The sequence below is a fragment of the Mobula hypostoma genome, chromosome 7 (assembly GCF_963921235.1).
Source record: "Mobula hypostoma chromosome 7, sMobHyp1.1, whole genome shotgun sequence".
Classification (NCBI taxonomy): domain Eukaryota; kingdom Metazoa; phylum Chordata; class Chondrichthyes; order Myliobatiformes; family Myliobatidae; genus Mobula; species Mobula hypostoma.
Genome location: NC_086103.1, coordinates 183,553,585 through 183,570,352, shown reverse-complemented (window position 1 = coordinate 183,570,352; position 16,768 = coordinate 183,553,585). Strand labels below are relative to the sequence as shown.

Sequence of the window (16,768 nt, the reverse complement as noted above, 5' to 3'; positions counted from 1 at the left end):
TAGATTAGATTATGAGGACACACAGTCCTCTTTTATTGTCATTTAGTAATGCATGCATTAAGAAATGATACAATATTCCTCCGGTGTGATATCACAGAAACACAGGACAGACCAAGACTGAAAAACTAACAAAAACCACATAATTATAACATATAGTTACAACAGCGCAACAATACCATAACTTGATGAAGAAAAGGCCATGGCACAGTAAAAAATGTCAAAGTCTCTCGAATATCCCACATCTCACGCAGACGGGAGAAGGAAGAAAACTCTCCCTGCCATGCCCGACCACAGACCGACTCTGAGTCGTCCGAAAACTTCGAGCTCCGATCAGCCCTCCGACACCGAGTACCAACCACCATCTCTGCCGAATGCTTCGACCTCAGCCTCGGTTGCCAGCAGCAGGCAAAGCCGGGGATTTTGGGACCTTCTCTCCGGAGATTCTCAATCGCACAGTAGCAGCAGCAGCGAACTGGACATTTCAGAAATTTCTCCGGATGTTCCTCTGTGCCTTCTCACATCTGTTTCCATCAAATCAGAATTGTGCATGGCATCCTACTTACAAATACGATATCATTTCACCGGAGAGGCTACGTGCGCTGCGTCGCGTCGCCATCTGCTCCTCCCGCCTGTGACAAATAAAACTAATCTTTATCTTTATAGAGTGGTAGTTGTAAGGAGATGCGAGGCAATCTTGGAGCATTGGAGGCTGAAGGGAGAGCTGGTAGAATTATGTGAGGCAGTGATAAATAGTCAGAGTCTTTTCCCCAGGGTGGAAATGTCAAATACTAACGGCCCTAGCTTTACCATACAAGGGGAAGTTTTAAGGCAAAGTCTTTTTTTAACACAGGCAGTGGTGGGTGCCTGGAATGTGCTGCCCAGGGACCTGGTGAAACCTGATATGATAACAGTTTTGGGCATCATGGTAGCGTAGTGGTTAGGGTGACGTATTACAACTGGGGGGTCAGAGTTCAAAGTTCAATTCTGCAATAAGTTAGTATGTTCTCCTCATGAACACATGGGTTTCCTCCAGGTGCTCTGGCTTCCTCCCACCGTCCAAGGACGTAGTGGTTAGTAGGTTAATTGGTCATTGTAAACTGTCCTGTGATTGGCTAGGTGGGTTGCTGGGCAGTGTGGCTTGTTATGCCACGCTCTATCAGTAAATAAAAACTAAACAATATTTAAGAGGCATTTAGACAGACACATGAACCAGCAGGGACATGGGCCATGTGCAGGCAGAGGGGATCAGTTTAAATAATCTTCATGGTGTTACGTACCCCGTAACTGGGTTGCCAAACCAGCAGAAATGGATCTCTCAGTTGGAGTCTGGATTACTGGAACTAAGAAAGTTTTATTAAAGAAATAAGCAACACAGTACTCTAATCGAAAGGATAATGAATACAACAGTTCAGCAATGATAAACACACATGTACACAGAACTAGGATAATAGGATCAATCAAGCTCTATCGTCGTCTAGGGGTAAATGACCAGTTTCAAAGTGACGCAAAGTTCAGTTCAATTGAGTTCAGTTCAGTTCACAGTAATCACTGCCGTGCCGGTGGACGGGACGGGGGGGGGAGGAGGAGAGAGAGGGCGAAAGCGAATGAATATTCAAAACGGCTTCCACACAGACCTTTGATACTCCTCGCAGTCAGCTTTCGGGCGAGCCCTTTGTAATGTCTTCTGAGGTCACCGACTGTGACCCCTCCGTTTCAGATATGATCGTTCCTCTGCAGTGAACCTGGCACCCAGGTAAGGGTGGACACACACCAGGTTCCCGCCGATCGTACCTTTCCACCCTGTGCGTCTATAGCTTGGTCCCACGACCAGCCCTCCAAAACTCCCACTGACTTGTGGGAGGCGCACCGCTTCCACGGTCTCGTTACTTCGTGACTTTGTGGTGTCGTGTGTGTCCCCTGCCTTAGTGAACCTGTCCCTTTTTATCCCCCTGCTGGGGTATCGCCTGTCCATCACACTTCAAACAGTTCAGGGTTCAAAAAGGAGCCGATCTTGACAGTTCTCAGACCGGTGTCTCCTTCCGTTAAACTCTCTCGTCTCTTCATTAACATTTCCAAATGCTGCTCCATTGTCTTCCTTATCTCTCTTTCTCCTGAAGAGAGGTGGCAGGTCAACTGTTGATCCCACTGGTGCCAGCACAGGATAGTTAACATCTTAGTCTCTGTGTACTTTTTGTAACCCTCTTTCGTCACAATGGTCAGTACAGGCATTTTGGGCAGAATGGCCTGTTCCTGTGCCATACTGTTCTATGTTCTGTGTTTACGTTGTTAACAGGGAAATGCACTGTCCAACTGAGGGTAGCGACCAACTTGGGAGAATAGAAGCTTTGTGCTGGCTTAAGATCTATTAGCAACAACATCTTCAGATGCTGTGTCTCGTCATGGCTTCATGAGGCTGTATCTTCGGTGGCAGGTTGCAGTAGATGGGAATAAAGAATGTTCTGGAATAACATTTTAATAACATTAGATGAGAATAACAATTCTCATAAGGGAGCATACTTTATGATGATAGGTTGAGCGAGCTAGGCCTTTTCTCTTTGGAGTGGAGGAGGATGAGAGGTGACTTGACAGAGGTGTACAAGATGATAAGAGACTTAGATTGAGTGGACAGCCAGTGAGGGGGAAAATGGCTAATACCAGGGGGCATAATGTTAAGATGATTGGAGGAATGTATAGGGGGGATGTCAGAGGTGGGTTTTTTACAGAGAGTGGTGAGTGTGTGGAACACACTGCCTGGGTGGTGGTAGAGGCAGATACATTAGGGACATTTAAGGCACTCTTAGATAGGCACTTGGATGTAAGAAAAATGGAGGGCTATGTGGGAGGGAAGGGTTAGATTGCTGTTGGAGTAGGTTAAAAGATCAGCACAACATTGTAGGCCAAAGGGCCTGTACTGTGCTGTAATGTTCTATGTCCTATGCCCTATTTCTTACCGGGTCAGGTAGCATCTATGGAAAGGAAGAAAGAGCCAGCGTCTCAGGCCGACTGTCTGAAGAAGGATCTTAGCCTGAACCGTCGGCTCTTTATTCCTTTCCACAGATGGTGCCGGACCTGCTGAGTTCCTCTAGTGGGTTGTGTGTGTTACTCTGGATTTCCAGTGTCTGCAGAATCTCTTGTGTTTATAACCTCCTACCTCTTGACTTCCCACAGGCGAGCTGTACGACCTCGACGCTACTGCTCTTCAACTGAAGATTATTCAGTATGTAAGTCTTCAGTTTTCTCCTTTTTATCACTGATCATAGAAACATAGAAAATCTATGGTATAATATGGGCCCTTCGGCCCACAGAGTTGTGCTGAACATTTCCCTACCGTAGAAATTGCTAGGCTTACCCATAGCCCTCTATTTAACTAAGCACCATGTACCTATCCAAAAGTCTCTTAAAAGACCCTATTGTATCTGCCTCCACCACCGTTGCCGGCAGCCCATTCCACGCACTCACCACTCTCTATGTAAAAAACTTACCCCTGACATCTCCTCTGTACCTACTCCCCAGCACCTTAAACCTGTGTCCTCTTGTGGCAACCATTTCTGCCCTGGGAAAAAGCCTCTGACTATCCACACGATCAATGCCTCTCATCATCTTATGCACCTCTATCAGGTCGCTTCTCATCCTCCGTCGCTCCAAGGAGAAAAGGCCGAGTTCACTCAACCTATTCTCATAAGGCATGCTCCCCAATCCAGGCAACATCCTTGTAAATCTCCTCTGCACCCTTTCTATGGTTTCCACATCCTTACTGTAGTGAGGCAACCAGAACTGAGCACAGTACTCCAAGTGTGGTCTGACCAGGGTCCTATATAGCTGCAACATTACCTCTCGGCTCCTAAATTCAATTCCACGATTGATGAAGGCCAATACATCGTACGCCTTCTTAACCACAGAGTCAACCTGCGCAGCTGCTTTGAGTGTCCTATGGGCTCGGACCCCAAGATCCCTCTGATCCTCCACACTGCCAAGAGTCTTACCATTAATACTATATTCTACCATCATACTTGACCTACCAAAATGAACCACTTCACACTTATCTGGGTTGAACTCCATCTGCCACTTCTCAGCCCAGTTTTGCATCCTATCAATGTCCCGCTGTAACCTCTGACAGCCCTCCAAACTATCCACAACACCTCCAACCTTTGTGTCATCAGCAAACTTACTAACCCATTCCTCCACTTCCTCATCCAGGTCATTTATAAAAATTACGAAGAGTAAAGGTCCCAGAACAGATCCCTGAGGTACACCACCAGTGACTGACCTCCATGCAGAATATGACCTGTCTACAGCCACTCTTTGCCTTCTGTGAGCAAGCCAATTCTGGATCCACAAAGCAATGTCCCCTTGGATCCCATGCCTCCTTACTTTTTCAATAAGCCTTGCATGGGGTACTTTGTCTAATGCCTTGCTGAAATCCATATACACTACATCTACTGCTCTTCCTTCATCAATGTGTTTAGTCACATCCTCAAAAAATTCAATCAGGCTCGTAAGGCATGATCTGCCCTTGACAAAGCCATGCTGACTATTCCTAATCATATTATACCTCTCCAAATGTTCATAAATCCTTCATAAATGTTCATGAATGTTCAGGATCTTCTCCATCAGCTTACCAACCACTGAGGTAAGACTCACTGGTCTATAATTTCCTGGGTTATCTCTACTCCCTTTCTTGAATAAAGGAACAACATCTGCAACCCCCCAATCTTCCGGAACCTCTCCCGTCCCCATTGATGATTCAGAGATCATCACCAGAGACTCAGCAATCTCCTCCCTTGCCTCCCACAGTAGCCTGAGGTACATCTCATCTGGTCCCAGTGACTTATCCAACTCGATGCTATCCAACAGCTCCAGCACATCCTATTTCTTAATATCTATATGCTCAAGCTTTTCAGTCTGCTGCAAGTCATCAAGATCCTTTTCCATAGTGAATACTGAAGTAAAGTATTCATTAAGTACCTCTGCTATTTCCTCCGGTTCCATACACACTTTCCCTCTATCACACTTGATAGGTCCTATTCTTTCACATCTTATCCTCTTGCTCTTCACATCATTTCGCTGCTTTTTTTAATGTATCCTGGTAATGTTACCGTTGGCAGATTGGAAAGGGTTACAACATGGGGAAGTCTCACATGACTCTGAACTACGTGCCAGTCCTGTCCCACTGGAATTGAACCCCACTCGCTGGCTCTGTAAAGCATTCCGCTAACTGCTACACCTCTGAGCTGCCTGGGACCGAGGTTTAATAATTCATAAAGGGCCCAGGTAGGATAAATGTGTTACTCTCCAGCTGCACTGTGCTTTCTCTGTGGCTGTTGCACTTTATTCTGCATTCAGCTAGTGTTTTACCTTGAACTACTTCACTTTTCTTCGAGGATTGTCACCTTGTCGTGGTGGAGAGGTTTGTGAGTTCCTGAGATCCCACGAGCGATCCTGTCTGGAGTTTAGCTGCTGGTTGGGTCACCCAGACAGTAAGGTCAAGGGCCCCTGTTCCAGACAAAGAGCGGTCCAACCAAGACCTCAACAGTGGAGCTGGAGGAAGAAGATGACTCATCACAACGGCAGTGAAGGCGGAGGAAGGCTACAGCAGTGAAGGGTCTAGTCAGGATATATGGACTCTACAGCCACTGAGGACCCACCAATAGACAACCGTTTAGGAAAACATCATACTCAACTCAAGTGATCACACTGTTACTACTACCGTACCTCACTGCACTGTGTAATGAATTGTCAGCATCCTGACAAGTTGCATCTCCATCTGGTATAGGAGCAATAGACTATAGACATTAGACAATAGGTGCAGGAGTAGGCCATTCGGCCCTTCGAGCCAGCATCGCCATTCACTGTGATCATGGCTGATCATCCACAATCAGTATCCAGTTCCTGCCTTATCCCCATAACCTTTGATTCCGCTATCTTTAAGAGCTCTATCCATCTCTTTTTTGAAAGCATCCAGAGACTTGGCCTCCACAGCCTTCTGGGGCAGAGCATTCCATGTATCCACCACTCTCTGGGTGAAAAAGTTTTTCCTCAACTCCGTTCTAAATGGCCTACCCCTAATTCTTAAACTGTGGCCTCTGGTTCTGGACTCACCCATCAGCGGGAACATGCTACCTGCCTGCAGTGTGTCCAATCCCTTAATAATCTTATATGTTTCAATAAGATCCCCTCTCAGCCTTCTAAATTCCAGAGTATACAAGCCCAGTCGCTCCAATCTTTCGACATCTGACAGTCCCGCCATCCCGGGAATTAACCTTGTGAACCTACACTGCACTCCCTCAATAGCAAGAATGTCCTTGCTCAAATTTGGAGACCAAAACTGCACACAGTACTCCAGGTGTGGTCTCACCAGGGCCCTGTACAGCTGCAGAAGGACCTCTTTGCTCTTATACTCAGCAGCCGAGCATCGGACCGGAATTCCCTACAAAGGACTGTGAGAACAGCTGAAGGGATCATAGGGGTCTCCCTACCATCTATCGGGGACATTTATCAGGACCGCTGCATATGCAGGGCCCTTCGTATTATTAAGGATCCCACCCATCCAGCCAGCATCCTCTTTGACTTTCTACCATTAGGCAGGAGACTCCAATGTGTAAAAACAAGAATGGTCAGGATGAGAAACAGTTTCTTCCCTCAGGCCATTAGTCTTCTGAACTCCCGGCCACATCATATTCAAAGTGTCATTGAAACAACATCATGTACGGGCGTTCTCCATTAAGGGGACAATCCTTTCGGAGGACATCATACTCGACTTGAGAGGTAGCACCATAACAACTTTTAAAAGACACTTGCACAGGTGCATGGATTCAACATGGCGGGGTGTGCTTTTAGAAGAGAGGCTATAGAGGGTGTATATAGTGGCTCCGTCACAGGCACCACCCTCTCAAAAGGTGATTCCTCAAGAAGGCAGCATCCATCTCTAGGGACCCTCACTGTCCGTGCCTGCCCTCTTCTCATTGTGACCATCAGGGAGGAGGTTCAGTAGCCTGAAGACTCACACTCAACATTTCAGGAACAGCTTCTTCTCCTCCACCATCAGATTTCTGAACAGTGCATGAGTCCAGGAACACTACCTCACTGTCTTGCTCTCTTTTTGCACTACTTGTACATATTTTTGTATTTCTTATTGTAACTCACAGTAATTTTTTTCTGCATTTATCTGTACTGCTGCTACAAAACTACAAATTTCAGGACATTTGCCAGTGATTAAAAAAAAAACTGATTCAGATTTTGGTTAAGGCAGGTTCAATTGCAACTTTTAAAATATAGGTGGACAGATACAGGTTTAGAGGGATATGGGACATGGGACAGAGCCTGTTTCTGTTCTCTATGACTCTGTGATCCTCTGGACCACGTATTAGTGCCTTTGTGTGGGATATGTATATACTGACTCACAGTGGATCTGCTCTCTTCACCAGTTACAACGGGAGACTCACTCGATGTGCTGCTGTTTGCTGGTTGTAGCAGAAGGCGAAACCCACCTCTTCTGTCAGGTGAGTGAGCTCTTGGTCGTTTCAGATTTGAAAGCAAATTTATTATCAAAATACGTACACGTCACTATATACAGCACCGAGATTAATTTTCTTGTGGGAAAATCAATCAAATCAAATCAAAGCAAATTCAAGTTTAACGATCATTCAACCATACATGGATACAGCCAAATGAAACGGCGGTAAACACAAAATAATCTGCAGATGCTGTAAAAGAGACTAAACTCAGGTTGGAGGAGCAACACCTCATATACCGTCTGGGTAGTCTCCAGCCCCTTGGTATGAACATAGAATTCTCCAACTTCCGGTAATTCCCTCCCCCTCCCTTCCTCTATCCCTATTTCACTCTGCCCCGTCCCCCAGCTCCCTCATGGTTCCGCCTCCTTCTCCTACCACCCATTGTTTTCAGGGCTATGACGTCAATGCTTCCCCTCCCCCACCCCTTTGTCTTTCAAATTACTGGTCTTTCAACTGACACTACAAGCATTCTTCAAATCCATTCCACATCTGTCACTCTTCAGTCCTGACGGAGGGTTCCGGGCTGAAACGTCGACTCATCGTTTCTGACTGATGCTGCCCGACCTGCTGAGTTCATCCAGCGTACTGAAAGTGTTGCAAATGAAACGGTGTTCTTCTGGGCCCAAGGTGCAAGGTAGACACAGCACATTCAAGATAGGGAGCTGATGTAGTCATGCAAAAAAGAGAAATGCAATCAAATTCCTGAAAGCCTATACATAAACACAGACTGATAAACAATCATTGTACAAAAGAAGACAAACTGCAAAAAATACACTGTTTATATTATATATATAGCACATATAAATAAAATATGTCATATAGTAAAAACATTTTTATAATACTGAACAGAAAATCCTACAAAAGGTAGTGGATTCGGTCCAGTAGATCAGGGGTACTGCTTCACTCTGTGTCTGAGCCTGGGAGTCACAGAGAAATACAGCACAGAAACAGGCCCTTCAGCCCATCAAATCCATGTTGTTACCATTTAAACTGCTTACTCCCATAGACTTACACTGGGTCCGTAGTCCTCCACATCCCTACTATCCATGTACTTATCCATACTTCTCTTAAACCTTGAAATCAAACTCACATGCACCACCTGTGCTGGCAGCTCATTCCACACTCTCACATCCTCTGAGTGAAGAAGATTGTTCCCCTTAAACTTTTTGCCTTTCACCCTTAACCCATGACCTCTGGTTGTAGTCCCACCCAACCTCAGTGGAAAAAGACTGCTTGCAATTACCCTATCTATACCCCTCTATCAAATCTCCTCTCAATCTTCTACGTTCTAAAGAATACAGTCCTAACCTATTCAATCTTTTCTTATAACTCAGGTCCTCCAGACCTGGCAACATCCTTATAAATTTTCTCTGCACTCTTTTAGCCTTGTTTACATGTTTCCTGTAAGTAGGCGACCAAAACTGCACACAATGCTCCAAATTAGGCCTCACCGATGTCGTATACAACTTCAACATAATATCCCAACTCGTGTTCGCAATACATTTGATTTATGAAGGCCATTGTACAAAAGTTTTCTTTACGACCCTATCCACCTGTGATGCCACTTTCAATCAATGATGGACCTGTATTCCCAGATTCCCTTGTTCTATTGCACTCCTCAGTGCCCTACCGTTCACTGTGTAAGACCCACTCTGGTTAGTCCTACCAAAGTGGAGATCCTTGTACTTGTCTGCATTGTTGTACTTTCCTAGTACACCTCTGCCAGAAAACAGCTTGTCCCAATCCACGCTTGCCAGATCATTTCTGTTAATATCAAAACTGGCCTTCCTCCAAGTTAAGATCTCAACCCGCGGACCAGACCTATCCTTTTGCGTATTTATTTTGAAACTAATAGCATTGTGGTCACTAGATGCAAAATGTTCCCCTACACAAGCTTCTGTCATCTGCCCTGTCTCATTTCCTAATAGCAGATCCAGTATCGTATGCTTTCTTCGTTGGACATCTACGTACTGATGAAGGAAACTTTCCTAAACACATTTGACAATCTCTGTCCCATCGAGTCCTTTTACAGTATGGGAGTCCCAATCAATATGGGACAGTTAACAACACCTACTATAACAACCTCATGCTTCCAGCAACAGTCTGCGATCTCTTTACAAATATGTTCCTTTAAATTCCTAGGATTGTGTGTGGTCTGTAATATAGCCCCATTAATGTAGTCATACCTTTCTTATTTCTCAGTTCCACCCATAACGCCTCACTAGTCAGACTCAAAGTGAAGTTCCCTCTACACTGTCCCATCCCACACTCCTGGGATCAAACACAGAGTGAAGCTCCCTCCCCATGAGTGTGTGATGGACTGTGTAGAGGGAACTTCACTCTGTATCTGACCCTAGAGTGTGTGATGGGACAGTGTGGAGAGAGCTTCTCTCTGTGTCTGACCCTGGGTGGTGTGTGATGGGACAGTGTGGAGGGAGCTTCACTCTGTGTCTGACCCCGGGAGTGTGTGATAGAACTGTGTAGAGGGAGCTTCACTCTGTGTCTGACCCTGGGAGTGTGTGATTTTACAGTGCAGAGGGAGCTTCACTCTGTGCTTTGTTCGTTTTCTGTCCTGCCAGTGCGTGTGATTGAATCTACAATCCCAGAAAGACTTATTCTCCACAACATCAACTACTTCATCCTCGGACCTCTACTCAGTTGCTAAGGCAACGTCCAGACAGTTACAAGTTTAATTGGTAATGAATCCTTGGTGCCCTGCTGAAGTACTCGTGAGGTTGATTGGAGGAGGTTGAATGATGTTCTTCATTAAGCTCTTCAGAGGGAAGTGCCCTTCATTCAGTGTGAGAGCACTTCAGTAAATACAGTCAATAAACCTCTATGGATAAAGTGCCTCTCGGTCACCAGGAACCAACTAATTCAAAGTTCAGAGATCAAAGTTCAAAGTAGATTTATTATCAAAGTACAGAAATGTCACCATATACAGCCCTGAGATTCATTTTCTTGCAGACATACTCAGTGAGTCCAATAACCATAATAGAGTCAATGAAAGACCTCACCCAACAGGGCAGACAATCAGTGTGCAGTAACAAGAAGCTGCAAGTACAAATAGAGCCAATAAATTTTAAAAAAGCAATAAATATTAAGAACATGAGATGAAGAGGTCTTAAAAATGAGTCCATAGGTCGTGGGAACAGTTCAGTGGTGGGGCAAGTGAAGTTGAGTGAAGTTACACACATAAAAGTTTCTGGTGAATGCAGCAGGCCAGGCAGCATCTATAGGAAGAGGTACAGTCGTCATTTTGGGCCGAGACCCTACAGTCAACGTTTCAGGCCGAGATTTCCTTGTGTTTGAGTGAAGTTATCTGCTTTGGTTCAAGAGCCTGATGGTTGAGGGGTAATAACCGTTCCTGAACCTGTTGGTGTGAGTTCTGAGGCTCCTGTACCACCTTCCTGATGGCAGTGGTGAGAAGAGAGCATGTGCTGGGTGGTAGGAGGTCTCTGATGATGGGATACTACTTTCCTGTAACAGCACTCTGTCTAGATGCGCACAACTGTTGAGGAGGGGGTGGCTTTACCCATGCAGGACTGGGGAATATTCACTCAAAGCCATTATCTCAATCACCCTGGGGAGAACGATTCTGGCTGTTTACATTATCCATGCCTCTCATCATTTCAGGATCAGAGTCAGGTTTATTATTTTATTTATAGATACAGCATAGAACAGTCCCTTCTGGACCTTTGAGCCACACCGCCCGGCAACCCACCTATTTAACCCTGGCCTAATTACAGGACAATTTACAATGATCAATTAACCTACTAACCAGTACGTCTTTGGACTGTGCAAGGAAACTGGAGTACCAGGAGAAAACACATGTTTTCAAGGGGAGGGATGTAAAAATTCCTTAAAGACGGCATTGAAATTGAACTCCAAACTCCAATGCCCTGAGTTGTTTGAGTATCTCAGAAACTGCTGATCCCCTGGGGTTCTCACACACAACAGTCCCTAGAGTTTACAGAGAATGGTGTGAAAAACAAAAAGAAATACACCCAGACAGTTAATCTGATCAACCATTCAAGGTAGCCCTCCCCACCCCCCTTTATCTATTACCCCCATCCCATCACTGCACTATAAACTCTTTAAATCACTTTTTATTATGCTGTTTACATTCTAAGTATATCCTGGTATTGATACACTAAGTGGCCACCTGTACACCTGCTCATTAATCCAAATATCTAATCAGCCGATCATGTGGCAGCAACTCAATGCATAAAAGCATGTGGACATGGTCAAGAGGTTCAGTTGTTGTTCAGACCAAACATCAGAATGGGGAAGAAATGTGATCTAAATGACGTTTACCGTGGAATGATTGTTGGTGCCAGACTGGTGGTTTGAGTATCTGAGAAACTGCTGATCCCCTGGGGTTTTTGCGCACAACAGTCTCTAGAGCTTACCAAGAATGGTGTGAAAAACAAAAAATATACGCCTAGTGAGATGCTGTTTTGTGGATGAAAATGCTTTGTTAATGAGCGAGGTCAGAGGAGAATGGCCAGACTAGTTCAAGCTGACAGGAAGGTGACAGTAACTCAAATAACCACACGTTACAACAGTGGTGTGCAGAAGAGTATCTCTGAATGCACAGCACAATGAACCTTGGGCCACAGCAGCAGAAGACCATGAACATACACTCAGTGGCCACTCAGTTCAGTGCAGGAGAGCATCCAACAGAAAACTCAACTTTGACTTTGATTTTAAAAGCACTTGACCCATTAGGGACCAAGTGTATTTTTTGTTTGTGATGTCAAAGGACATTGGTGGGGTCTTAAACAATTGCTTTTCTTCAGTATTTACTTTAGAAAAAGACATTGAAATTGGAATCAGTTTATTATTGTCCCATGTACCAAGAATCAGTGAAAAGCTTGTCTTGCATAGCGTTTATACAGATCAGATCATTACACAGTGCAATGAGGTAGGACAAGGCAAAACAATAACGATGCAGAATAAAGTGTAACAGCTACAGAGAAAGCACAGTGCAGGTAAACGAAACCATGTGTGAGATTATGACGAGGTAGATAGTGAGCCCAGATACCATCCTATTGTACTGTTGAAGAGTCTGAGTCTGATAACAGTGGCTAGATGAATTAATTACAGGATGTTTTTGGTTGTCTGCACCATTCTCAGTAAACCCTGGAGCAGAGGCTCCCAACCTGGGGTCCATGGACCCCTTGCTTCATGATATTGGTCCATGGCATAAAAAAGGTTGGAACTCCTGTTGTGCATGGAATTCCCAGGAGATCAGCAGTTTCTGAGATACTCAAACCACCCTGTCTGGCACCAACAATCGTTTCATGGTCAACGTCACTTAGACAACATTTCTTCCCCTTTCTGATGTTTGATCTGAACAATAATTGAAGCTCTTGACCGTGTTTGCATGCTTTTATGCATTGAGTTGCTGCCACATGATTGGCTGATTAGATATTTGCATTAATGAGCAGGTGTACAGGTGTACCTAATAAAGTGGCCACTGAATGTTTCTGTGCAGGTGCAATGGAAAACTTACTTGCAGCCACGTCACAGGCACAAGGTATCATACAGTCATAGAGTCATAGAAAAGTACAGTACGGAAACAGGCCCTTCTGCCCATCTAGTCAGTGCCAAGCAATTTAAATTGCCTACTACTATCAACCTGCACCAGGACCATAGCCCTCCATACCCGTACCATCCATGCACCTATCCAATCTTCATTTTAACATTGAAATTGAGCTGACATCTCATTCCACACTCTCATGACCTCTGATTGAAAAAAGATTCCCCTCATGTTCCCCTTAAACGTTTCATCTTTCACCCTTAACCCATGACCTCTTGTTGTAGTCCCACCTAACCTCAGTGGAAAAAGCTTGCTTACATTGCCCCTATCAATACCCCACATAATGTATACCCCTATCAAATCTTCTCTCAGTCTTCTACGTTCCAAGGAAAAAGTCCTAACCTGTTCAATCTTTCCTTAAAACTCAGGTTCTTCAGACCTGGCAACATTCTTGTGAATTTTCTCTGTACTCTTTCAACCTTATTTACATCTTTCCTGTAGGTAGGTGATCAAATCTGCGCACAATACTCCAAATTAGACTTCACCAATGTATTGCTTTTGTATTCGTATTTGTATTTATTTTTATTTCTTATATTCAAGGGAGTAAAAATCTTTATGTTGTGTCTCCGTTGCAATGTATCGTGTATGTACAGTCAGATATGCAATCAGATCAGTGTGTATTGATTAATCTGTTGGCCTGGTGATAGAAGCCACCAGCCTGTTGGTCCTGGCCTTAATGCTGTGGTACCGTTGGCCAGACAGAAGCAGCTGAAACAGTTCGTGCTTGGCGTGGCTGGAGTCCTTGATGATTCTCCGGGCCCTTTTTATACACCTGCTGCTGTAAATGTCCTAAATAGAGGAAAGTTCCCATCCACAGATGCACTGGGCTGTCCGCACCACTCTCTGCAGTGCCCTGAGATTGAGAGAAGTACAGTCCCCATACCAGGCGGTGACACAGCCAGTCAGAATATTTTCGATGGTGCCCCTGTAGAAAGTCCTGTGGATCTGGGGATTCATGCCGAACTTCTTCAGCTGTCTGATGTGAAAGAGACGCTGTTGTGCTTTTTTCACCACACAGCTGGGATGTACAATCCAGGTGAGATCCTTGGTAATGTGTATACAATATCTTAAACCGCTTCAACATAACATCTCATCTCCTGTATTCAGTACTTTGATTTATGAAGACTGATGTGCCAAATACTTCATTTACAACCTTATCCAACTGTGATGCCACTTACAATTAATTATGGACCTGTATTCCCAGATCCCTTTGCTCTCCAGCACTCCTCAGTGCCCTACTATTCACTGTGTAAGAGCTACCTTGGTTGGTCCTACTGAACTGCAGCACCTCACACTTGTCTGCATTAAATTCCATGACCTGCTGGGTTCCTCCAGCACTTTGTGTGTGCTGTCACTTTTCAGCCCATTTTTCCAGCTGCTCCAGATCCCACTGCAAGCCACGATAGCCTTCCTCGCTGTCCACTACCCTTCCCCCCAATCTTGGTGTTGTCTGCAGTTTTCCTGATCCAGTTAACCACATTATCATCCAGATGATCATTGTAGATGACAAACAACAATGAACTCAGCACTGATCCCTGCAGCATTCCAGTAGTCACAAGTCTACAGTCAGAGAGGAAACCATCTGCTACCACTCTGTGGCTTCTCCCACTAAGCCAATGTCTAATCCAATGTACTACCTCATCTTGAATTACAAGTGACTGAACCTCCTTGACCAGTCTCCCATTTGGGACCTTGTGAAACGTCCATGCAGACAACATCCACTGCCTTGCTTTCATCCACTTTCCTGGTAAATTCTTTGAAAAACAATTGTTTGGTTAGACATGAACTGTCAGGCACAAAGCCATGCTGACTATCCTTAATCCGTCCCTGTCTATCCAAATACCTATATATCTGGTCCCTTAGAATACCTTCCAATAACTTTCCAATAACTGATGTCAGGCTCACCAGCCTATAATTTCCTGATTTATTTTTAGAGCCTTTCTTTTCTTTCTTTTTCAATCTTTTTATTAGTTTCAACATCAAACACATTACAAAAAGTAAGTACATAATAATTGGGATTATGTTAATTGATAGTAATTATTAAAGTTTACAGTCAGATAACACATAGTTAGAAACATCCCAAAATCGCACAGATTAACAACAAAATATATAAGGAGTATACATAAAATATAAAATATCATTAAAAAAAACAGAAAATGGAAAAAAAAAACTAATCTACCCAAACTAAAGAAAACTAAGGGAAAAAAAAAGAAAAGAAAGGAAAGGGCTATTATGATACCTCAGATAGAACCAATAGTATCGCCACTTCCGCTCCTCTCCCCATATATTGAAATCACAAAATAGATTGGCAAGGGTCAAATTACATCATGTGGAAGTATTGAATAAATGGTCTCCAAGTCTCATCAAATTTAATAGACGGGTCAAAAATAACACTTCTAATGTTTTCTAGATTAAAACAAGATATAGTTTGAGAAAACCAATGAAATGTTGTAGGAGGATTAATCTCTTTCCAATTCAATAATATAGATCTTCTAGCCATTAAAGTAACAAAAGCAATCATCCGACAAACTGAAGAGGTCAAATGATGTTTTTCAATCATTGGTAAACCAAAAATGGCAGTAATAGGGTGTGGTTGTAAATCAATGTTCAAGACAGTGAAAATAATATCAAAAATATCGTCCCAATATTTCTTCAATAAAGGGCAAGACCAAAACATATGAGTTAATGAAGCTATCTCAGAATGACATATATCACATATAGGATTTATATGAGAGTAATAACGAGCTAATTTATCCTTAGACATATAAGCCCTATGTACAACTTTAAATTGTATCAACGCATGTTTAGCACAAATAGAGGAAGAGTTAAGTAATTGAAATTTTTTTTGCCATTTCTCAGTAGGTAAGGTAAGCCTAAGAGCCTTTCTTGAACAGTGGAACAACATTGGCTAACCTCTAATCCTCTGGACCTCACCTGTCACTAATGAAGAATTAAATATCTCTGCTAGGGCCCCGACAATTTCTGCACTTGCTTCCCATAGGGTCCGAGGGAACACCTTGTCAGGCCCTGTGGATTATCCACCCTAATTTGCCTCACAACAGCAAACACATTCTCCTCTGTAATCTGCACAGGGTCCATGAAGTTGATGCTGTTTTGCCTCACTTCTACAAACTTTTGTATATATTCTGTGTCCATCTCCTGAGCAAATACAGATGCAAGATATTTATTTAAGATCTCCCCCATCTGTTTTGGCTGCACACATGGATTACTATTCTGATCTTCCAGAAGACTAGTGCTATCCCTTGCAATCCTTTTGCTCTTAAGATACCTGTAGAATCCCTTAGGATCTACGATTCTTCACAAGCAGTGGGTTTTAGGACCAGCTGTGCAGCCTAGCACTTTGCTGTCTCCAGGAACAGCCTGGAAAATGGGAGCCTTCGGGGAGCGGCCCCTTGGACGACTTGGTTCCTCACCAAATTCAACAACCAAAGCTCTGTGGAAGACTGAAACATTGAAACAATAGGCAATGTGTGTTGCTGTTGCAAGAAGGCCCCTGTACTTGATATCTATCTATCTATCTCTCCCTCCATCTCTCTCCCTCCCCCTCTCCCTCTCTTGGTCCTCAAGTCGGGGAGCTTGGAGAAGCGACATGGAAGATGGTAACATTGGAACAGCGAGTTGCTGGTCT

At 44.0% G+C, this 16,768-nt stretch overlaps 1 protein-coding gene across 6 annotated transcripts in view; it reads left to right on the top strand.

Moving 5' to 3' along the window:
- The window catches only part of LOC134349806 (cGMP-dependent 3',5'-cyclic phosphodiesterase), a 309,387-nt gene that overhangs the window by 204,176 nt on the left and 88,443 nt on the right, over positions 1-16,768 (top strand). For all 6 annotated transcript variants that reach the window (XM_063054695.1, XM_063054696.1, XM_063054698.1 and 3 more), the window contains 2 exons: positions 3,169-3,221; positions 7,425-7,499. In XM_063054695.1, coding sequence (XP_062910765.1) covers positions 3,169-3,221; positions 7,425-7,499 — 128 coding nt within the window. The remainder of the gene's footprint in view (positions 1-3,168; positions 3,222-7,424; positions 7,500-16,768) is intronic.